Source organism: Accipiter gentilis, chromosome 22 (assembly GCF_929443795.1).
Source record: "Accipiter gentilis chromosome 22, bAccGen1.1, whole genome shotgun sequence".
NCBI lineage: Eukaryota > Metazoa > Chordata > Aves > Accipitriformes > Accipitridae > Astur > Astur gentilis.
This window is the reverse complement of record NC_064901.1, coordinates 26,311,022-26,335,390: the sequence shown is the minus strand read 5'-3', so window position 1 is coordinate 26,335,390 and position 24,369 is coordinate 26,311,022. Positions and strand designations below refer to the sequence as shown.

At 43.3% G+C, this 24,369-nt stretch overlaps 1 protein-coding gene across 4 annotated transcripts in view; it reads left to right on the top strand.

Moving 5' to 3' along the window:
* LDLRAD3 (low density lipoprotein receptor class A domain containing 3) overlaps positions 1-24,369 on the top strand; it is a 120,878-nt gene that overhangs the window by 58,362 nt on the left and 38,147 nt on the right. For 2 of the 4 annotated variants that reach the window (XM_049825980.1, XM_049825979.1), the window contains exons 3-4: positions 1,850-1,975; positions 4,761-4,892. In XM_049825980.1, the coding sequence (XP_049681937.1) occupies positions 1,850-1,975; positions 4,761-4,892 (258 nt within the window). Of the gene's footprint in view, positions 1-1,849; positions 1,976-4,757; positions 4,893-24,369 lie in introns of all 4 variants that reach the window. The other 2 variants (XM_049825978.1, XM_049825977.1) reach the window with 1 other exon arrangement.

Genomic DNA, 24,369 nt, shown 5'->3' with positions numbered 1-24,369 from the left:
TGCTACAGCTGCGCTTAGTTTTTAAGCCTGGAAGAGAGGATTCCTTCCAAATTAATGCTGAAGCTGTTTGTCCCTACTGAATATACTTTTTTTTTTTTGTCTATACTCCAGTTGTCTCTAACCTTGTCCTGGCCTTATAAAACTGTGCAGGTTGGCGTATTGATGTGCCATATGGCTACATAAAAAGACTGCCTGTTGCTGTGATCTCCAGATCTGTCACATCTCAAAACCTGAGAGTTGTAAATGCATATTGTAGATTTGGTGTAGGAGTAGGAAACGTTTACTCAAAAGGCCCACAAGTTATGGAGCTGGCTTCTTTTCTGGTGTTCTCCCATCAATGGTCTGTGCATGGTATTACCGCGTGTTCGCATTGCACCGTACACACCTTCCTGCAGTTATCAGCATGCTCTTCCCACAGTGACTGGCTTTGCTTTAGAGTGGACTTTCTGGAGAGTTTAGCATACTGTGATATGGTCCATCATGTCATGTGCTAATTTGAGAAAGCAAAAGGGAGGGGGGGGAAAAATCTAACCACGTGTCTCATTAATTTATTTTTTTTTACTTTGGGAGTTGCTTTGTTCTAGGCTGGTGATACTACAAGACTTAACTGGTGCTTGCCTTGAGCATTGTGGTGGAAGAATCTTCATCACTCTAGCTGAGGGCAGTGTTCTCTTCTTGCCGTGGAGAGTTGCTGTGCAGTGAAGTACTTGAGATCATAATGAGATTCTGTAATCATTTGTTAAATGCATTTTGATGCTATTGTTAGTATTTCGTGTTATACGAGTAGCTGTGCTGGTACTATGAAACAGATGTCGTTTCTGTCCTGAAGAACTGTATAATGGGTGATGGAGAGAAGTACAGCAAGAGTTGCAATTCACATAACTCATGTTTCTTTTGCACCCAATTTTATATAGATTGTGCTGAATAAAGGCAGTGCTAATTATAGCATTTTCTGGTTTGAGTTTGATTTTTGCAGCCTGAAAAATACTTTAATGAAGGTCTTTTGTGTTTCTTACTCTCACAAAGACACTAACTCTCTTGATATCTCTGTATTCCTCTTTTCCTTGTCCAGATGTTTCCTTACACTTTGTACACCTGTCTTTGCCCAAGTTTGCCTCCAGATCCCAAAGATCTCTGAACTTGCTACCGTGTTCATTATCTCTGTCTGCCTTGGGTTCTTCACTGTTTGGCTTCTCTGAGCAAGCAAGAGAAGCTTGGTGGTGTACAAAATCTAGAATTTTGCTGCTGTTTAGTGTTTATGGACTCTGCATGACTTTTAGCTACAGGTTGGGGTGGGGGCTGTGACTAGTCCAGCTAGACCTTTGCCACCTGAGGACCTGCTTAGATGTCTGTCTCTTGGACTTATGCCTGGGGCAGGACATTTACAACAGACTTCCATGCAAAAAGGAGATAGTTGCTCTTACTTTCTGTGAAGTAAGACCTTCTATTTTAGTATTTTTCCTCCAATGCTTCTCAGTTGGTCAAATTCATGTGGGTCTTCAAGGGATGGTTAGGAGTACCTGCCTGCCAGGTTTACACACTTGTACTCCAAAGCGTGGAGCATTTTAAATTTCTCTTGAGAGGTCATTCAACTCGTTTTAAATTTGAATGTTTCAGTCATTCTGGAAATTGTACAAGTTGGAAAAAACTGAGCCCAAGCAAGAGAAGTCTCACAAGAAATTTAAAGCAGTTGAAAGCAGGCTGTAGGGAGCTTGGAAGGCACCTAACGTCGGTGCCACCAGCACTGCCTAGAACACCCTAACCTGTACTGCTACCTAAGTCAATTTGTAAATTGCTTTGTAAATAGTGTCCCTCATCTTTGCCCTCTTCTGTCTGTATCTTCTCCCAGCGAAAGCCAAATCCAAATGCGGTGCCACATTCTTCCCCTGCGCTAGCGGCATCCACTGCATCATCGGCCGCTTTCGGTGCAACGGCTTCGAGGACTGTCCCGACGGCAGCGATGAGGAAAACTGCAGTAAGTGCCAGTCTGCTCGCGAGTGAGGGAGCGTCTTTGTCCTTTGACTAATTAATACTACTTAGAAAGGAAGCGTCCGTTAGCTTTAGTTCCTGAGTCAAATATTCTCCCTGTCATTTACAACCCAGATGATCCTTGTGCTTTTCACTTTGTAAATGACAGTCTCTGTTTTTGTTTTTTTTTTAAGGTCCAGCTCAGTCTTGTTTTATATGTAATGGCTGTATGATGCTTCAATCCCCTTTGTAACTTTGAAATGAGATTTAAGCTGCACATTTGCTTTGAACAGGTTCTCTGCGCTCAAGTGTAACTTAAATTGGACAAATATTAAATATGACTTAAAATCGTTTAATTTTTATTTGCCTGTTTCTTGTCACTGAGGATTATGACTTATTTGTTCATCAGCACATTTGAGTTTCTCTCTTTGTGCCTGTTCTCAAACAACCAAAAAGCAAATAAACGGTTATTTAGTGAAACAGGTTCTTGGAAGGAGAAGGAGGTTCTCAAAGTCAGACGTTCCTGCCAATGTATTAGCTTGAGCTGTTCAGCAGCTTGCAGGGAAGTCACTGCAGAGAGATGGTCTGAAGTACTACTTGACTTGGGCTAAACCCCCTGCGTGTGGCTGCATAGATCCATTTGTATCTGTAAGTCTAGCAGGGATACATCGTAGCAGTAGGGAAAGGTTACGTTCGATCCAGCAGCTCTGTTGCTATTATCAAGAGCTGGTAAAAGCATGGGTCAGTAGGTGGAAGCTTGCAGCAAATACTTGTTCATTCTCTTGTTGGAGCAGGCTGAGTTTTTCCTTTTAATGACATTTAAAGGTCAGGAGGAGGACAACAGACACCAGCTTTCAAAGATAACAGAGGGGGCAATCTTTACAGTGATCTATCGCTGTCTGCTTCTTGGAGGACTTGCCTTTCTCTGCGTGCTTTCACGCATAGCACGAATATCTCTTAAGGTGCTGTCTGTTGTTTGCCTGGAGAGTCTGGTTTGGGCCCTGGGAGGACTGTGGCAGGGAGAGAGCACCTCTGTGGAGCAAGCGAAGCCAAAGAAAGGAGATTGAAGGCTAAGGAAATTACTTTGGCTTATGCTAAAACAAGTGGACTAGAAACAAGTTTTGACAAAAGTGCTTTGAATATCCTTGAGGTGGTGGAATGACAAGTGGCAGGTCTTGACCGAAAATGTACCAGCCCCTGGAGTTGGTTTTGAATGACATAATTTCCCATGAGCTTGTAGTGTGTCGCTCCAACGGGACCTTACAGCTGATGATAACCTGCTGCTGATCTCCTCGTTTCTCTATGCCGTTTAAGCATGCACTTGGTATTTTCTGGCATATCCAAGTGTCTGGTCACTGTTTTTCTTATGTAGAGGAACAACACTGTAGGCCCTAAAGTGACCTGGAAAATCAACATGCTATGCAAGTGTGCAGCAGTTTCAGACTAAAGGAGATTTAGCATGTTCATGATAAAATGTGCTTTTGGGGAGCTGGAGGAATTGGTAGTGTTTGTAATATATACTTCATGTTCTATGCATGGCAGACTTTAAAGTTTTATGGTTTTTTTTAAAGACTCTTTAAAGGCAGCTCTTACTTTAAAGAATAAAAAATAGGAAGGCAGTTAGTATTTGGGAACTGTAATCCCCTTGTTATTGTGGCAGAGAAGCACTTTGAAGCAGACAAGGCATCTAAACAGCTTTTTTAAGGTTTTCAATTGGAAAGTTGCATTCTGTTTCAGTCGACTCATTACCAAAAACTGGCGGGAGTTCAGAGAAGAGTGCCAAAAATGATTAAGGGACAGAGAGATTGATTTATGAGGAGATATTAAAAACTGCTAAATTATGTATATCTCAGCTAAGCAGTGACTATGTTGGAAGATAAGGCTATATATGCTGTATATGAAGGGTGCAAACACTGTTCAAGGAGGGATTGTGTAGTTACGTATGCTGGGCTATAGCTAAGAGTAAAGGGATGAAATTAGGAAAGAGAAAACTAAAATGAATATCAAGGAAACCTCCTTGACTGTGAGGTACAAGAGAAATGTTCAAAAGTGCACTGCTTGCAGCTTTAAATGAAACTAGACATAGCATCTTACAGCATATTTACTGCTGGGTTTCGTGTGGGTGAGAAGACTGCTCTATCTAAATGAGTCAGCTTAAATACTATTCTGTTTTTTGCTCTGTGTGCAATACTGGACTTTATGTGAAAGGACTTTCTGGGTGCTACTGTGATGTGCATATTACCCTTAAAAAGGAGTTGAAATTCAAACACTGAGAAGTTGAGAAATGACAACGTTGCCATTGTATCAATTAGAAATAGTGAGGAGAATGGAAGAAAGACAGAAGCAGAGGTAAATAAACCACTGCCTGGCGGTTCTCAGCCAGGGTGGTTGGCTTATAATACAAAACTTGAGCTAAACTGAGTTTGCTGTAATGGGAAGCAACAGGCAGTGTTTATGGCAGGCAGTGCTCCCCTCCATATGTCTTTGGTGGGAGCAAATGCTGAGCACCAAACGGTGATCATGATAGGGGCTCTCATGAAAGTGAACAGAAGGCTTATCACAACTGTGGGTGAACTAAATCTCTGCTAATTGTAATGAATCTTGCATGAATCAGAAATTTCAGCTCTCTGTTTAGAGAGACAAGGTTAGTTTGATTGCCAAGTTACTCCCACATACTCAGCGAATTGACCAACTGTTGAGTTGTGACCCATTGTCGTTGATTATTTAACGGCTGTTTCACTGCCTGGGTAAGAATTTCTAATGAAAGTTCTCACTTTCTTTTTTCGCAGCAGCAAATCCCTTGCTTTGCTCCACTGCCCGATTCCACTGTAAAAATGGTCTTTGCATTGATAAAAGCTTTGTGTGCGACAGTCAAAATAACTGTCAAGACAACAGTGATGAAGAAAGCTGTGAAAACCCTCAAGGTAGGAACAGGGGGTTTATTCTATTCTGTAATATTATACCAACTCCAATTAATGCAGAACAGGCTCAGTAGAAAATATGATTCTGTTTGCTTGCTCTGTGTTGGCTAGAGCTGTGGTTTCCTAATTCTGCAAATAATGAGAGTGATACGTGTGGAGTGTGCATGTGTGCGTGCATACATTTCATTCTCAGTGCTTAGCAGACTAGTACCTTTTTCAGATTAGTAAAAATGCACTTTTGCAGGAAATGCTTATAATCTGCGATCCAGTGCTCACTGAAGTTGCTGGGAATCCATTTAGTGACTTCTATGAGAGATGGATTGGACCCAGAGGGATCAATAATAAAACTTCAGTTTTAATTAGTTCAGTGGTCTGTCTATTTACCAGAGGACTAAATCTGTGTAGGCTTAAAGCTTTAGATCCTCATTGCTCAGTTACATTCTGAAAGGCTTGTTTCACTGCAGGACAAGTCTACAGTGAAAGAATCTATTCCTACCCTTCCTTGTTTCTGTATTTAGAGAAAAGGATGAGGACAGGGAGGAAAATTTTTGTTGAAAGTTGTTGTGTATTGAGTCTTGTGACAATCTCAAAACAATCTTTGGCAGTTTATTTCTTTTTAATCGATGCTGTAAGTCTACACCTAGTGCTCCTCAGTTTCGTTTTCTGTAACTTAATACCATAGTATTTTATAAAATGTGAATTGTATATGAATGACTTGAGGTTAACAAATTATGTGTATTGGGCATCAGCTGCTAAACATTGTAATGTCTGGGTTACTACTGAGAGATCAGAGTAGGCAAAAAATGGGAGATGGTGGATATTTGCAGGGAAGATGTGATCTGCTTGGGCCTATAGGAAGCAGGATGCATGAAGAGAGATAAAGCAGGGTATGAAGGAAGAAGAAATTGGGAAAATTGAAGGAGAATGACTTTAATATCTGGCTGCACTGATGATTTAGTCCGTTGTGGAAGAGAAAATAATTCTGAGCTTAACGTTGTGATAAATATTCTTGACCGCTCGCAGGGGAAGAAGGAAAACACGCAAGTGCAATGCTAACAAAACGGGGTTTATAGCAACAGTAGGTGACAATCTTCTGTGCCATTCCTCTGCCTAACCGATGAGCTCTTTCCTTTGGCTCCATATGTAAGGGCTGAAGGGGTCATCCAGGGAACTCCCCTGCTGGCTGGGCTCCATCACAGCCTGGGAACACAGCTCGGATCGGAGCCTCAGAGAGGGGGTCTGGCCTGCCCCTACCCTCTGTCTGGGGGGGGCAGAAAGAGCTGCTGGGGGACTAGCGCCCGGGGACTGCTGCTGCCTCTGCACTGAGGGCTGCGTTGTTTTTCACTGCAGGCCTAAGGCAGCCTAATAAGATTAATGCGGGTGGCAAGGTTTCTTGCTGGTTTTCTTGGGGGTTTTTTGTTGGTGGTTGTTTTTTTTTCTTTCTGGCTTCTGAAGCTTAAAGCAGCAGTGTTCTTTTCCAAGGTTGAGATGACTGCTTCTTCTGCAGATTAATTGGCTGGATTGCCTCCAGGTTGTTTGTTGTCATGACAATCTGCTTTTGGAAGTGACTGTCAGGCTCAGGAGAAGAAAAGAGCTGTATTTCATGAAGCCGTTAATTTTGTCTTTATCTTTGGTCCTTCTGGAAAAGTCAGATTAGTAAGATGGTTAAGCAAAGTAATTCTGTTTGATTCTATGCGTGAAAAGCCCCAAACAAGGAAGAAGGAGCTCTCTCTCCTTAGGACCAGAGCAGCGATGGTTTGTGGGCTTTTTTATTAGAAAAAAGAGTCCAAGAACAGGGTTGGGAATGAGGAGTTCCCAAAGTGAAATGCTGGTTGTGGGGAGTGTGTGTGATTGCCTTTGCCCTTTGCCAGCTCAGAGCCTCCCTGAATTGCCATTTTGCCATCTGTAAGTGGACGATGCTCGTGTACCTGTCTTTCAAGGCGAGGATTAAACAGTACAATGTGCTCAACTGTCCATCTGAATGTAAATGATGATTCCCTCTGGAGTTTGTAGCTATGGGTATGTCTGTCCTGGCTTCCAAACACACCAGCTACTTTGTGTTAATTGAGAATTAGAGGCTACTGTGGACGGTGTGTCATTTCTCACAATTCTTTTTACAGCAGATCTAATTACTGTAATTACAATAAGCTTCATGTTAACACACTACCCAAGAATCCTGGTCATTAGCTAGAACTCAAGTGCTCAGGGTACTTAGGGACTGAACAAAGCAAATCAGTAGGGTATTGTAAAATCAAGATAGAGGGTTTTCTTCCCACTAGCTATGTTACCATGTCAAATGTGGTAGCTTTAGTGCAGTGTAATTGAGTGTAGTCTGGCATACGATATTGCCCTTGTGTGTTATTTTTCTATCTAGAAATATGTTGATTTCAAAATCACTAAGCTTCTGAACCATTGTGTGATAGCGTCATTATCATCATTTAACAGATGGGGAAGAGAGGGCATAGATCGGCTAAACAAAATGCTCCCAGAGTGACATCCCAGCTGGTAGGAGTAGAGCTTCATCCGTGCTTGTCTGCATCAGGAGGATGTCGTGAAACTTAATCAATGTTTGCAAACTGTTTTGAGATACTATAATAACATATGGAATAGAAGTGTAAATTATTAATTGGTACTTTGCTCTCCTCCTGCTCTTGGGTATACTGACAAGCTTTTTAAATTAACACCTCTTCCTACTCCTCCATGAACTTCAAAGGCCTCCTTTATCCTGCTGTCATTGCTGGAAAGCTCCAGTAGCATATCGGCTTGGTTTGTGTCAGATACTCCTCCATGCATAAAGAGCCCTTCAATCCAGAAGGGTCGATCTGCAGGCTAGGAAAACAAGAATGTGACCCCCTACTGAAAAACGTATTAACCCAGCTTTGACATGGAACACTTCAAAATGTACCGTCCTTGATGAATAATCGCTTTGCTAGCATGCTGCAATCTGAGATGAGCCTGAAGCCTTGGGTTTATAAAGGTTAATTTTAGTTATAAGTAGGGGTGGATTCATTTGAGGGGAGGGAAACAGAGGCCCAAGGATTTAGTTGTGAAAATAGGAGGAAGGTCAAATTTTTGAGAGCAAATTCCTGCCCTCCTTTCTTCTCACCGCTTGTAACTGAGTGTTGCACATCTTACAAAGGTTTGCCTGTCGTGGGGAAAGTGTCAGTTTAAAAACTTTAACTGTGACAATTTAGCAGCAAGTCAAACAATTCTGCTCTAATTCCCAACAGTAATTATTTGTAGCTCCTGTAGCTGCCATGGTAAACTTCAGAGACATTCCCTTAATCCCATCCCAGCAATACTTTGGTCATCTCTGGTTTCCAGCATTGAGGCAGTCCGGCCAGATGTTTCCCTTAGTCTGGAATGTGGTGTATTCATCAAAGTATGTGCCTGAGTTTTGGGATTGGATAGAGAATATAATTCTTGGATTATCCACAGGAGTCATTATTCCAGTTTTAACAACACTTGCAGTGATTGGAAATTTCTGCTCCTGTTCTATACTTAATGGATCTTAATCCAGGAAAGTTTCTCTCCCCCATATGCTTTTTTTCTCATTACTTTAAGATCTCTCCCTATGCCTCAAATTAGCTGATAGCGCTAATCATTCACAGCAGCTACTCTGGGTGTACTCCTCGGGCCTCCCTGTCGCTGGGGGGTTTCCTGCTCTGTGACAGGCATCCACTCAATTGGAAGGGAATTCTTCCTCCTTCGTATTTTTCAACAACCATGTAAATTTGTTCAGCTCTAGGACTGTGTTTAATTTTTTTTCTCTTAATTGCTTTTTATCTAAATGTGTCGTCACAGTGTTTCCTCCTTTACTTTCTCCTCTATTTTGTACTTTTAGTCTAGAAAGCTTTAACATCAACAAAAGCGTACTGGATATTTTAATTCAAACTCCTTTTCCTTTCATGGCCCTTCTTTTCTTTCCTTCTAAGTTTGTTAAATACCTTTATTAGTTTTAACCCTGTTGCCTAGGAAAGGGGGTTTTATTGCTGCGAGTCTATATTCACTCTGACTTGTGCTGTAGAGAGAGGCTCTTGGCTTCAGTAATCTTCCTACAATTCTAGCTCTGTAGTTGTTAGCAAACAGTACCACTGTGGTCAAGTTATAAACCAAATGTTTTGCAAGTGTCTTGAAGTTGATTCCTGCCCTATGTTTCTACAGTGTATTTGGTAATGTCCACTGTTACACATGTGGATACCTCCTTTTTTTATTTTTGCATATTTTTTAATTGAATTTGTGCTAGGTTTTTCACGTACACCCATATTCTAAAACAGATTTAGAAGCATACACAGTTGTCAGCAGTCTCTGTTCTTCCCTCTGTGGCATGTAGAAATTGCTTGTATAAAAATTAGCAGCATATTAAAAAATGAAAAAATCCGACCCTGTGTCAAACAAGTGGAAAACAGTTCAAAAGGTTGACTTATTAAAATTAATTTTTAAGTGATAATATAAATTCTGTACTGATAATTTCTGTGGATTTAGGTATAGGTGAGACAAAGTTGGAAGGGGACTGGCTGTAATGGTAAAACGCTATGGCCCATTGCTGGTGTTTGCATGATTGAGTTGCAATGCAAAGTGGATTTTAGAACTGACAGCCAAGTGGAACAGACATACTCTAAATTTCAGTGAAATACCACAAAACCTGATTTATGAAACACAAATAGCTCCCTGAACATCCCATTCCGTATGGAGTTTGTAACCAGCCCTTTGCACATGGCAAACTGAAATTCCCAAATGCTGTGGTGTCACTTAGACATCCCAAAGCTTTATAGGCTGATCCTGCCTGAATACATTTCCTTTTCTTGAGTCTCTCTTTGACTCATTATTGACTCAGTCTGTAAACTGAAGCTCAAGTTGCAATTATTGTGCATCAGCTTAGCCCAGATTCAGCCTACAGCAGGAATTTAATACTCAGAGGCAGACTAAATAGAAGCAGAAACTTAAGGAAGGATACAAATAAAATGTCACTGAATGTTTTATTAATTGAAGGCTTTGCCTGAACATATTTAGCTTTCTAATATCCCTGGTTTATAACACTTGCTAGATGGAAATGATTTTGTCAGCTGTGAATTCCTTCTTTCCTCTGTTCCTCTATTCCCTGGTTAAGTCCAGGCTTCATCTTCTTTCCCTTTTTCTCTCCTCATAAGATTAATTATTTGAGAGGATTCTTGTCAAGAAAAAAATTGATCCGTCTGCATGAAGACTAAAAGGTAAGGGGAGCTACAGCAGGCAGCTGTTCATATTAGTTGATACCGATATTTCAGATGACCGGTAAGTTCATCTGTGCATTTCTTTCAACATCATGTGGACTCTGTGGTCCCTGCTGCCTCCCAGGCCAGTCTGTTGTTTGTAAAATTGATTATTGATCACTTCATTTGAACAGCAGAAAATAACACAGGCTTTATTGTAGGTGGTCCCAGACTCATTCAGAAGCATGGTAACTTCTGAGAGGGACTGAGAAAGGAATTCTTACTTCACCGTGGCTTTGCAATTAAAGTAGTGTAACATAGATATGGAGATCTCAGGGAGAGGTCCAGGCAGCTGGTACAAGTGGATTTGAGTTGCTACCTCTTGCAGCTCTCTGAACTTGCAAAGATGCCAGGGTGTCGTGGTTTAACCCCAGCCGGCAGCTCAGCCCCACGCAGCCACTCGCTCACTCCCCTCCGGTGGGATGGGGGAGAGAATCGGAAGGGTAAAAGTGAAAAAACTCATGGGCTGAGATAAAGACAGTTTAATAGGAAAAGCAAAAGCCGTGCAAACACAAACAAAGCAAAGCAAGGACTCCATTCCCCAGTTCCCCCGGGCAGGCAGGTGTCCAGCCATCTCCAGGACAGCAGGGCTCCAGCACGTGGAACGGTGACTTGGGAAGACAAACGCCATCCCTCCAAACGTCCCCCCCTTCCTTCTTCTTCCCCCAGTTTTATACGCTGAGCGTGACGTCCTATGGTCTGGAATATCCCTTGGTCAGTCGGGGTCGGCTGTCCCGGCTGTGTCCCCTCCAACCCCTTGTGCCCCCCCAGCCTGCTCCTGGTGGGGTGGGGGGAGAAGCAGAACAGCCCTTGGCTCTGGGTGAGCACTGCTCAGCAGGAACCAAAACATCCCTGTGTCACCAACACTGGTTCCAGCACAAATCAGAAAACCACAGCCCCATCCTAGCCACTGTGAAGACAATTAACTCTATCCCAGCCCAAACCAGCACACAGGATTTGTTGCAGAACAGGCCTGTATACCTAAGGAAGGGTTGTCTTGTGGATCAGCATGTTGCTCCTGCAGTCACTTTGGCCTAGCATTTTGGCAGAATAATAATAGACATGCTGCCAAAATGTTAGGCTACCACTGTTTGGTGAGCAGCTCTTCTATTAAGAGCAACTATAGTGTGGGAATAGACAAGCAATGAGTTCAGGTCTTTAAATGGACAACAAACTTACTTAAAAGGGTGTTTGTAGATCTGGGAGGTGTCCAGCCTCTTCACCTCATCTCCTGTTCAGCCCACCTTTGATGGCTTGAAGCTCAAAGCAGTTATCAGCAGATGATGACTTGGCTAGTGTAAAAATCCGTTTTATGACCTAGGTCAAATCTTAGACAAGGTGTTGTATCACTGGGGGCTCACCATGCTTGTCAACAGCTTCAGCAGGGAAAAAAAAGGAAGAGGAGGAGGATCTGGCGAGTATCACCTTGGCCGAAAAGCAATTCCTGAGAAGAGAGTAAGGACAGGGAGCTGACTTTGTGTCTCCGGCTCATATTATGCCTGTTCTGTAGACAGATGAACTTCAGGATGCCAGTGGTAGCCTTCCCGCAAGGCACAGCTTACTCCCATGATGGAAGCGCCATTCTTATGGGAGTGCCTCAGTGGACTCTTGCTGTAATCCCATGATTTTTTTAAATTTTGGTTGCTGGGGCTGAAATTGCTATTCTCAAGTTAGTTACAAAAGCAGCACATGCAGGTGGTAACACCATCTATCAGCTACTCTCGCTTCAGCCTGTGGCTGATGAGGGGAGCTGGGAATTGAGACTGTAAGTGGCATGGTTTTTTTCTCACCTGTGCAGAAGTGAAATATGAGCTCTTAACAATTGTGTCCAAATATTTTTACCTTCACTTTGTGGCATTTATGCCTAATTAACAGTTCCAGAAAAAGGTGATGACAGGAATATCCAGTTTCTTTGCCTGTGCTTCAAAACTCCAAAAACAGGTGATAAAATGTCACGCTAGAGGAAGGCAGGTTTAAAATAAAGGACATTCTTTTTCCCCATTGTTCTTGAGGCTAATTAAGCTCTTTCTTGAGCTCTCATTAGTAAAAATCAATTCCTTTCAAATATGTTTTCCACAAGTTTTAACAGCATGTAGGTGTTTTAAATATATGATATGAATTGGCATGGCATGTAATGTCCTGGCTGCTGAATTGCATTAAATTTTCCTAGATGTCAGTGTCATTTAATGGTGCAGAAGGCCTCTGTTGCTGGACCGTAGGTTGCCAGCCCCCAGTCTTTTTGCTGTCAATGGAAGGGATCCAAATAAAAGGCACAGATGTTAAACTTTGACATGCTGTAAAACAAAATGAATTCCAGGTAAGGTGACCGAGTGTTTTTTCTACAGTTAATGGAGAAAAGGATTACAGCATTTGTATTTAAAAATGAAACTTTAATTTTTGTTAGTACAATTTCAGTACTGGGACAACCTGGTTTTTATTGGAAAATGGTAGTTGTCGTAGCAAACACGTGTCAGGGAGGAGCCACAGCAAAGGTTTCCTGGGTTAAGTGCTGAAGAGAAGCTCTTGCTAGCAGAGCTGGAGTTAGCTTGGCTGTCTCTTCTGTTTCTAGTCCTAACCCTCGTTCATCAGACCAGCCTGCCCCAACCTGTAATTCTACTTCCAAGCCCAGCTGGGAGCTGATCTGCATGTCTCTTCAGCCAGGTCTGGCCCATCAGCCCTGCAGTTTCAGTCAAACGGCAAACCTTGTTCTTTAGCCCGATTATTAACATTAATCTTAGCTAAGTGATAATGCTTCAGCCTAAATCTAGCTTTGACACCTGCCTGCGTTAACCAGGGCAGCAAAAGGTCTGAGGTTAATTTATGCTTCGGTGCCTTTGCAAATCTTGCTCTGGCATTGTGGTGTCTGTGACCGCTAGTTAGAATCGATTTCCCGATGTGAAACTGTTGAGGAAGCTCGCTACATTCAGCAGTTTGCCCAGGGACTTGGGCAGAGAGCGCAAGAGTTTTCCTTTCTTGCTTTTTAGGAGTTGGGCTGTTCTGTTTGGGCAGCAGTGGAATTGAATAGAAGACCAGTTTTGCTGCTCAGACCTGTGAGCAGGAGAAACAGCTCCCAGCAACCTATGTGTCAGACTTTGGGGTAGTTTTTTTATTTTATTTTGTTGCATTTTCCTCCTGCAGCTGCCAGCAGTAAAGTTGGAAGATGTGGCTCCTAACGTGTCAGGCTGCAACTCTGTCCCCAGCTGAAACCAGTTTTGCACATGGTTAAAATCTGTATCTTTTCACAACTTCAGTTATATCTGGGAATAATTTGTGACATGTGAGCTCTGTCAAAGCTTATGTGCATGTTCTTACTCAAATGTAAAGCCACAAGCAAAGCCAACATGACCAGGTGTAAAAGTGTCTCTATTCAGATGTTGTAGCAGTTTAATACATGATCAATTATGTAATTGACCTAAAGCAGCATGTTTTCAGTGTAGACAGTCCCCTGGAGCAGGGTTACCAAGGTCTGTTGAAAAGTTTTACTGACATCTGCTCAACAAGAATAAATGCAGAGACTCCAGGTCAGCCAGATGTCTCTGTAGCTAGAAACTGTGCTGGTGCAATGCACTTAACTTGTAGGAAGGAGAGCAGCTAGAAATGCAGAATTGCCCTCAGAAATGTAGGCGACCCCGTGCGTGCAGGACCTCAATAGGTCTGGGCATCTTGTGTCTCTTATTTTGAGAAATCCTTGCTTAGAGTAATTCTGTTTTTTCTCTAAGTGGTTTCACTGTGCTGACATAGCTACAGTTTTACTCTGCCTTACAGAGAATATGATTTTATATCATCTTATAGGAGAAATGAGGATATGAAAAACTGATTTGGGGGGAGATACGTCACAACTGAGGTGGTATGAACATCAAACTGTTTCTACCAGACCTCACTATGCCTTCATACCCACTCCTTCCAAATGCTGGTCCCAGCCAGGTCAGCAGGAGTGTTAACTTTCTGCAGCTGAAGCAAATAACATTTGTTTCTTTATTGCAGGTCACACTTAAGTTGCTATACCAGTGTGTTGTATTCACTGTGGAGCATAAATTGCTTCAGGGTGATCTTTAAAACCCGAGCAAGTTGCCAACCAGTGTTCCAGAGAAAAGTATTTCATACTGCCTGTTCTAAAACTAGCACATGAAACTTGATAAGCAAGTGGATTACCACAAAAAAAGAAAGTTTCTTGCCAGGCTTTATATTAAGCAGAGATTCATCCTCAGCCAAGCATTTCAGTACCTGTAAATCTGTGAAGGATGAGGCTGTTGAATTCTAGCTTTCCCTTCTCTGCTGCTCTCGCATTAAAACTTGTGTCCCAGCATCTGATCAAGCTTCCCTGGAAATCTGGGCACCGCAGCGCATTTTCTTCTGCCTGCTAAAAATTGTGAAGCGGTGAGAGACTTCACACCAGTCTTTAGTCTGTGCGCTGTTCCTTGAGCTTGCCAAACTAACTCATGCTCCCATCTCACATTACCAGATACTCTGTGCTAATTTGCTATAAGGGATTGTGTTAAAAATCCATATTTATGAGGGATGTTAAAAACATAAAGCAATTATATGGTTTTCAATTACATAAACATCAACATGCAGTGGGAATTAGAAGCTGAATAATTAATTTTCGGATTATTTGTAATGTAGAGTTTATGCAAACAGTAAGACTTGGAGAACAAGCAGGGAGAGGAGCGCGGAGAGTACAGTGCCATTAAGTGCCCTTAGTGTCTCTATTCAAATTCAGTTTAGATGTCAAAGTAGGTATTGCCTCTTAAGGGAGGTAGCAACCTGGTGAGTGGGAAGCCTTGGGCGCAGAAGTGCTGTTCGTACCTATGCCCTATTAGTGAAGAAGCGTTTCCACTAACATGGCTGGTGGTTGGGACAGTGCGGGTGCCCGTGGACGTGTCCTGAGCACGGAGGTGGCAGCAGTTGGAGCCACCTAATGCTCCCTGCTCTTGGCGTGGTAAAGGACCTTGGGCATTTGGGGTTAACATCTGTCTTATGCCTGATCTCTATTTTACAGATGAAGAATACCAAACTTATAACTTCTGGAAGATTATAAAGTCATTCGAAGGAAATAAATATCATTAATAATTTCTGAATATTATCTGTCACCTGAAATGCACCAACCAGTCACTGTGGGGTCAGGGCGTTGGTGCTGAATTACATCCTCCGAGGCTTCAAAGCGGAAGCGCTTTCAAGGCTTCGTTTGTTCTCGTAGCATTACTGCACCACCGTAAATGCAGTGATTACCAGCTAGTTCTTAAGTGGAAGTAATTTTGAGGATCCGATGTTTTTGTTAAGAGGTTAGGAAATGTGTTACGCTGCACTAAAAGCTGTGGCAATTAAAAGCTGGCTTGTTCCATTTGTTCAACTGTTTATTCTTAGATCGTCATTTCCCTTTGCCTCCTACATGCTGAGTAGCTAGCAAACACCAAGCTTGTTTTAGTGATGGCTGTCCAGGAAAATGCTTTTAGACTTTTTGAGACAGTTTTTTTCTGTGGCAAATAGTGCTCAGGATTTACCCTCTACAGGAGAAGTCTTAGGACCGTCCTTCTGCAGAACAAGTTCTAGAGCTGAGAGTTTTCTTTGAGAAAGGTTTTCTGAACTAAAACTTGAACTGTTGTGTCAGTTAACTTTGAAGTCCATGGTGGCTGGAGCCTTGCCAACTGGTTTGCAAGGAAGTGGTTTGGACTTGGCTTGAGGGAAAGGGATCGTTATGTGCAGTAAAATGGAAGCTCTGCAAGGTATTTGGCATTGATGCTTGTAAGAACCCATAGCTATAGGAATACTGTATGGGAAAGAGTGTCCTTACGGTGACTAACTTGCTGTCAAATTTAATTGTCTTTTTTCACACGCTAGAAGGAGAAAACAATAAGCAGGTGACATTAGGAAAGCAATGTTGTAGGGGAAATTATATCCTTGTTTGATAACCGGATGGCTCTCATCAACCAGGAGAAGGTAGATGAGAAGACCATATGTTCTGGTCAAAAGCTAACAAATTCCAGGCTGAATTTTTTTCTGTTGTTTTTGCTTGCTATTAAAGCCAAATTTGTCTGACCAGATTGGAACAGGTATGTTGGTGATCGGTTAGATAGAGAGGTTCTTCAGAGGTGGGCTAGACAGCAGGGTAGCTACAGCAGGTATGGGAGGACTGAAGGAGCTGTTGCGATAAAAATGAGATAAAAGAGCCTGCCTTGCAAATAGGGGGTAGAGATAATGGGTAGGGGCTTAAGTCATGTTCGGGTTTTTTTGTTGTTGTTGTTGTTTTGTTTTGGGGTTGTTTTTTTTAAATTTTGTTTTATGAAAGGATCACTTGGCCATAGTCTTTCATTTGCTGTTGTGTGGGAGCCAGGTCATATAATTAAGACTGAGACAGTGGGAACCTTCTGCTCTTACGCACACACGATCAGTTTTGTGATCAGCTGCCAAGGTTTACATTCCTGAGCCCAAATTCTTGCTCTTTCCATTGAGCTCGCAGCACAAGTGTGATTGAATCACTGAGTGTTTGCAGAAGCCACTGCCGGTCTCTCCCTTGTTTTCCAGACTGCCTTTTCCACCACCTCTTGATATATAAATCCCAGAGAGCTGGTGATTAGCTGACAGCCATAGGAGATCAGATTCTAGACATGACTGATAATTGCAAGAAAATATCCAGAGAGTACCTTCCTGGCCAAGCTGGATGTAATTCAAAACTCCGTACGTGAAGGAGCCCTGGCGGGAGGTGCCTGAGGAAACGTGCAGAAGTGGTACCGTGAGCTTGTGTGTTGGAGAGAGATCGCACCGCGATGCCTTTGCAAGCTATACGGCCTGTCTGGGGTAAAAAACAAGCAACACGGAAAAACACTGTGAATAATGGATTTCCCGGGAAGGTGCAGTAATGCTTTTAGTCTGGGCCTTTCTCATTTGTACATCAGTAACATGGTCGGTCTTTCCAGAAAGCCTAGTGTAAATATGGAGTAGAGAAAACACACTGAACCTGTTCCTGTGCTCTTTCATTCATTGCTTCATCCTCACCGTATTCCCAACTTTCACTTGTTGGAAAAAACTTCAAGCAATTTATTAAGTTTTTGTTTGTAAAGAAATTAAGTGAAATTTGTGCTTCCCCCTGTTTGTTTGTTTGTTGTTGTTGTTTTTTAATTTGCCTTCTTTCCTGAGAGTCGTTAGGGGCTTTTCTTCACTTGCTCCTGTTGTTTGTTTGCTTTCTGGTTTCTTTCTCTCTTTAGTTTTTGTACCCTGCTCTTTCTTCACGTGTTTGTTTTTGGCTTTTCTGGAGGTATCAAACAAGAGGAACTGTACATTGAGTCATTCTCAATCCACTACCTACAGTTAAAATACTACAAAGTTTTGTTTGATGCCCTATTCAGGTAAATCTTTCCTACTCAATCATTGTTCTCATATTTTAGTGTCACCCTGGAGGGGCAGGAAGTGGTCTAGGCTTAAAACACACAAATACAAAAAATCCCACAAAACCCACATGCGGGAGAAATCCTACGTCTCCTTGAGAAGTCTGGGTATACATTCCTTTCTGTTCCATCCAGCTCTTTGAGACGGGCCACATCTCTCCTCTCCGATATAAGTGCCAGACAGTGGCCCTCTACAAGAACATTGCCAGCTGGCAGTGTTTATAGCAAATGTGTGTTTCCCGATTATAATATCAGCAGAAATTTAATACTACGAGTTTAACGGTGTCTGCAAGTCACAATCAGGTGAGAAAAGGAGTCAATTTCTGCTCCGGTTGTGCTAAAGCTGTTAGAGCAGGAATTTCCTTTCCGCCTATTTTACCACATGATTTGTACTGCTTATATTTTATGGCCTCGATTTACAGCGTATGTCTCGAGTTCCTCTGATGCTGCTAGCAGTTCCCTGCCTGTGGTCTGCGAGGTGGGAGCAGTCTCCCGATGCTTTTGACATGAGCTGTGTGCGTTGGTCCCGTTGGTGGGACGCGGGAACCAAGCCCTTGCAGTGGAAGGGGACAGGTCTTGAAAGAAGTTACTGCACTGAACATCTGCTAGAGGAGGAGGTTTCCACAAGAAGTGGGTTAATAGCCCACTTCTGGCATGTAAGCTGGGGGCAGCACAGGGCAGCAAACGCAGCAGTGCAGCAGTTGGCATGCAGAGCAGGAACGGCACTCTGGTTGCCCGCTCATATATTAAAAGGGAGGAGGGAGAGGAAACCTTTGCAGCTGGGTTGAGTGCAGGCTGCCACCAGCAGTTGTCTTGAAGCATTCCTCACTGCTGTGAGATCCCTGAACTGCGCTTCGTGGTGCTTCAAGAGGAAAACCTCCCCTCCGTTTTTGACGCTTTTCAACCACAAGTCTGTGTCATTTGCAGCAGGGTGGAGTTCTCTGCAGCACTCTGCCCCAAGCTCTTCAGGAGCCGATTGAGGAGAGAGGGGAGGGGGGTGGGGAAATCAGACTTTTTCAATTCCTTCCTTTCCAGGGGCTACAGGACTGCCTGTCCAAAACTGTTATATTACTCTTATGGCAGCTGCCTCTGGAATTGCAATCACAACATCTTGTGTCTCTTCTCCTGGTAGCTGGAAGGGGCTTCTTTAGCTTTTTCCTTTTTCTCTCTTTTCTTTTCCATACCCTTTTCCCTTCTACTTTTACTATGCAGTGAGAGAGCCAGGGAAATGAAAAGGGTGCTGCACACCTCTGGCCTTTTCACAGGAAGGACTGTGTGTGTCTCTCTTGTGTATGCTATGGCTATGTCTCAACAAGAAAGCCAAAAACTATGATGGTGGATTTTTTTTTCCCAAAAGTGTCTGTTTAGGTGCACAAGTAAGGTCAACTTTTAGTAGGTTCTTTGGTCGTAGGCATATTTGAAAAGATCACCCTTTTTATGTAAAGTGAATTTTTTTTAAAAGGGAGGTAAATAATGAAGCACAAAAGAAAACTTAGTGCAAGCAAAACTTGTCCCTGCTTGCAAGAACACTGACTTGAGCAGATATCACGCAGACTTTCTTTTCACTTCCCTCCTTGTTAGAGGCTTCAGAGAGGTTTCTCCATTGCTTGACAATTCACTTTGCCCTGTGCAGCACCACTCTGTTGTGCTTTGTTCAGTGTAAGTTTCAAGGCCTCCGGTCCTGAGGATTTTATTACCATTCCTGAGCTATCACTGTACCTGCAGTTCTCACAACAAGTTTTCCTGTTCTAACTTCACCTCTGCTCTAAGGCCTGGTAAAACTCTTCGAGTATTGCATTTCCTAGCTGGTTTCTTGGCCTCTACAAGCCTGTAGTGCAGGTCGCTTATTGCGGGTACAGAATGACTCTAACCTTTACCTTTCCTTTCTGTTTTGCATGCAGTACAAACTTTATAGGTCTTTGATTTCCCAAATAGGTGAATGGATTTATCTCAGCTGTTGTGGGTGAAGCAGCTGTTGAGGTTAGAGAGCTCTGCCCTATACGGGGCTGCTTCTGCACTTTCTGTGACTTGTACAGTTGAATGTGTACCCTGCATTTAATAAACACTCCATCCCATCTGTGTGTTTTATGAAGATCTCGTGGACCAGTTGTTGCTGAGTCTTGCTAAATAACTCTCTTGCAAGAAGATTCTGCTTGTCCTGAAGTAGGATGATGTAGTGCTGAGCCTGTCTTCTGCCTTGTTACTTTTCCAGTGGTTAGGTCAAGCTGAATTCAGGCCCATTCTGTCATTAGGAACTTATTAAACTACTGCTCTCTGGCTTCATCTTTAAACGTTGACCTTTCTGTTGGCATTCTGTGTGTGATTCAACCTGCCCTGATCTCCTTCTGTCCTCTGTGTTTTATCTGTTTCCCCCTACCCCACCCCCAAGTCTTGTGTGTTTGCATAGGTGCTTCATTTCAGAGGAGCACAGGAGGGATGCAGATGTTATGACTTCATTTTTTGTTATTTATTATACTGTTTGGGCTTTTTTGATCTCTGGAACTCAAAACAATGATCAAATAAGGATTCTCTTTCGTTTGTCTTGGCACTAGTTTCTCTCTCCATGGATGGAAGTGACTGAGGTTGGTTCTCATGGAGTCGGCGCCTGGTGACTCATATGAATCCATCCTTAGTCCAGCTGAATTTATTACCTATTTCTGTTTCAGCTGGATCTCAATTTCTAAACCCTTATTCTGCCCTACATAGTTTACGTTCAGTGTTTCAGGCTGAAAGTGTACCTTGTGGGCCTGGGGGGCGGGGAGAAGCTCGGAGGTTTCCTTCCCCCTTCCCATTTTCTTGTCCCTTGGGCAGGATCTAGTTCCCGGTGGCCAGCATGGAGATGTCCTGAGGAGCAGGGAGGGGAGCCGGGTCCAGGTCCTTGTCCCCAGCCCGACCTGGGGAGCAGCCAGGTCCCTCTGGAGGGAATGGATGGACTGTGCCTGGTGTCTGGCTGCTGCAGCCTCAGCGAGCGCTCGACGGCATCTCTTTTCTTAGGCACTTTCAAGCTGCGTGCAAATGATTTCAGGAAGCAGAAACGTGTTTTACTGGCCAAGTATTGCGCAAAAGGTCCAGAAAACAGATCTGGTTAGGACGAGACCTTCCTTGGGAGGGTAGAAGGCGGAGAGGACGATAACAGTTGTGTGGGTTTTTACTGCCTTTGGAACAGCACCTGTCACAGCTTACCACGTACTTAAATCTGTCTGCTTACTGACTTGTTTGTTTCCATTTCAAACCTGGATATAATTAACGTAATTTTATAAGCATGAGTATATAGAAAAAGGGTAATGCAACTCAAGGGACGTTGTTCTTCAGAGCGTTATGTGTACTGCTTTCTCTGGTGGTTCCTTTTGCAGAGCAGTTTATGTGCAGCTTCAAAGTATTTATCCTGCTTAAAAGCAATGTTAAGTATCTTAATTAGCCTGGAAAATGTTCCGGGCTTTTTGTGCTTTAATATACTATAAAGATATTTTCCGTGGTGAGACTTCAAAGTGATGTTTCTACAATTCCTTTGACTGTGCAAGCAGGCTGTCATATTCTCCAGAACTGTGTAAGCTACCTGCTGACATTTTTTTCCTTTCAGGTCGCCTCATCAGATGAGATGAGGTTTTTGCAGATAGGCCCACAAGCCAGGTTCCAGAGCATTGAGAAGAGTTGGTGCCACATCTCCAAGCCTTTTATAGGAAGAGGGAGGGAGAAGGCTTGAGGGAAGGTGTATACGCTTCACTAGTGTGGAACACGTTGCCGTGCGGCGTATGGCCGCCTTGTACATGGCCCAAAAATAAAATCATAACCTGCCCAGAGGCTGGGGTGGGCACTGGCAGTGCCAGCCCCATCCAGAGCTCAGCCAGGGGTGCTGTGCCTGACCCCATCAGCCTTCGGTTCTCTGCACCGCTTTGTCTCATCTCCACGCGTCTGGCATGTTTCTCTTCATTAAATTCCATTGCTGGGAGAATCTGCTGGATTGTCAGGCAGAAACTTCTACATCTGCAAGTGTGTAGAGATCTGAAGCTGTCAGAGGGAGTGCGGTGAGGTGGAAAGGGGGGGAATCTCTTTGCCAAAATAGTAAAGTCTGTGAGAGTCCCTCTTCTGCCCCCCAGCATCTCTTAAAACTTCCAATTGTTGCTGCTGCTTGTTAAAAGGTATTTTCATTCTGCTATTCATTGCTCCGTCTCACGTTCGTTGCCCTCCGAGCGGAGTACCTTGAAGTGCAGGATGCTGCTGGGGGCCGCCGTTCGCTGGGTCGGGGGTGCTCCACAGAACGGAGGGAGTACGTCACAAAAAGGAGAGGTGATTGCTTGTATTGGCAATTCTGAAGGCAGTCCGTTCTCTCTTTAATCAGGGAAGCGCTCTGCTGTCCTCGCACCAGCTCTTTTGGCAGTTTCTGGTGGGTCTGACAGGGATGCTGCCGGTTGAGCGGTGTGTCTCGGTGACATGAGAAGCTCTGGGCTTTAGTGCTGGGCCCTGCGAGCTTGGTGACCCGGTGTCACCCTTCCCCGGGGCGGTTTTCTACTTCTGGTGGTAAATGGCCTGTGGGTACAACCGCTGTTTGGCTGATGTGGTTTTGGTTCTGTTGGTGGAGAAGAAGTAGTGGGAGAAGTGGAAAAGTTGAAGTAAGTGGAAGATGCGGCCCCTTACCACCGCGTGGTCTGAGGGACGAGAGGGAGGGGGCTGTTCTGTGACAGCAAAGTGCTAGTGAGGAATATCTGCACCCTGCAAGTGAATGCATTTTCAGAAGAGAATGTCTTTTCCCTCTTGATTTCATGTTGCCTCTTAGCCGTATGTTCTGTCAGCCCTGGAGAAAGCTGCTGCCTTTTCTTGTTTCACGTGCTTAGTTAGCTAAGGTTACGAACGTTCATCCCTCGCAAGGATGAAACTCCTGTCTGTTGCCACTTAAAAGCATTTACTATTACGAATTACGATGCCACCTCTGCTCTGCCCAAGCGTGCTTTAAACAAAGCATGGGTTCAGTTCATTGAGGGAGAGCTGTCACCACAGCAGGAGTCCTTAGTGTTAACGTAGCTACTACAGGACAGAGTCAACTTCCCGCTCTACAGACTCACCATCAGTTCGTACAACCTATCACTGCATCTTTTGCCAAGTTGCATACAGATATAAATTTTTAAAATGCTTCATGTAGGCTTCCAGAGCTCAGGTCATTCAGTCAGTGTTCTGTTAGGTGCATCCTACCTTCAGTTTTTCCTTGCAAACTAGCGAAAGCCAAATTCATTACAACAGCTTGCTCAGAAGAGAGATGTTCAGAGAAGTCCAGAAGGCAAAGTGGGAGTCCTAAGAGCTTGCACAGAGAAACTGCAGTGGTAGTTCTTCTGGTTTTGGGTCCTTTCCAGAGAAACTGCATTGAGGGCGGTGGGGCACAGACTAAGGTAAATTCTAATTTGAGTCCTGTGAAACATGCCAACTGCAGATCAGGCGTTGAAACTTGAAATACCAGACTGTATTTCAGTCAGGACATTGTGTTTTCATCTGAGATAAAGCCTCAAATATTGTGGAATCTTCTAGCATGGTGGTGCAGCAGTGTTCCTGATAAAAGTGGGCACTTAACTTGCTAAATTCCTATTTCTACTGTTTGCAGTAGGTTTTTTTTCCCCTTTCTTCCTCTTCACGCTGCCACAGGCATCTCATTTACCCTAATCCTGTGTTTGAATCATGAGACCCAATGAACTAATAGCTTGAGAATAAATTGCTGTAGCAATTGCATTCGTAAATATCATGAACAGATTCCTTAAAGTGGTGGTTGATTACTTGAGACAAAACTTTCAAAACATTAAAACAGCTTTATAATAATTACTTGGCTAAAGCAGTAAAGTTCTGTGGATACGTTTCGTTTTTCATAACCCTCTAATTTTTTCCCTTTTCAGAAAATGGACAAGAAGCCTGTATTAAAAAGTAATTAAATCTGCAACCCAAGCAAGACACAGAAAATTCAAAATTTAATGCTAATGCAGTTTTTTCATTTTGCAGATGATTGTTGCCCACTCACATGCATACAAGTTTGCACATCATTAGCATTGACAAAGAGCTGACTGTTAACTTTGAAATTCTTGGTTTCCAGGAGTTTATCTCACAATCTCATTATGTAAATGTGTTTTTTTTTTAACTTGAGCAGTTGCCATGAGAATAAGTGTCTGTCTAGAGCACTGCATGGGATGCGTCCTGCAAAAGCTAGGCAGAGCTATCTGTTCTGTTGAAAGAGAGTCATGTTGCTTTGATTTATAATTAATCTTTAAGACTCTAAAGCATCTTGACAGTATAAAACAAACAAATCTGACTGTCTGACAGTGGTGTTTGCCAGATGAGACAGTGTCCCGCATTGCATTGTATGCATGGCACTGAGGCTTGGTGGATTACTGCTGTGTAATTGCTGGCTTTCCTAAAGAAAAGGCATGCGGTGTGTGAGGCCATGCTCCTGTTGAAAATGTGTAGAAAGGAATATGCTTTAAGAACAAGCACTTCTCGCTATCTGGTAAAAAAAAAAAAAAAAATTAGTATTGGATCCCTAATTTTGTCTAGCACAACAAAGGATGTGTTTGTTGGGAGGGATGATGTTGACAAAACCTTATTCCTGTTGCTTCTGGAGGCCGAATGTATTTGTTGTTGATTGCATGTCTGATTCAACATGGGGGGAAGGAGAAGATCCTGTGGAGCACCCCACTGCCTGAAGCTCTCCTGGCTGGAGGGCAGCTCTGAGAGTTCCCGTGTCAGGTAGTTCACCTACCAAAAAAAGTAGAAGAGAAGCCTCGTTCAAATCTACTTTGAGGGTGGTAGTTGCGTACAGGCAGGAGCTGCTGGGGACAGGCGATGGGCATGGGAGGATTTATTTGCAGTGAG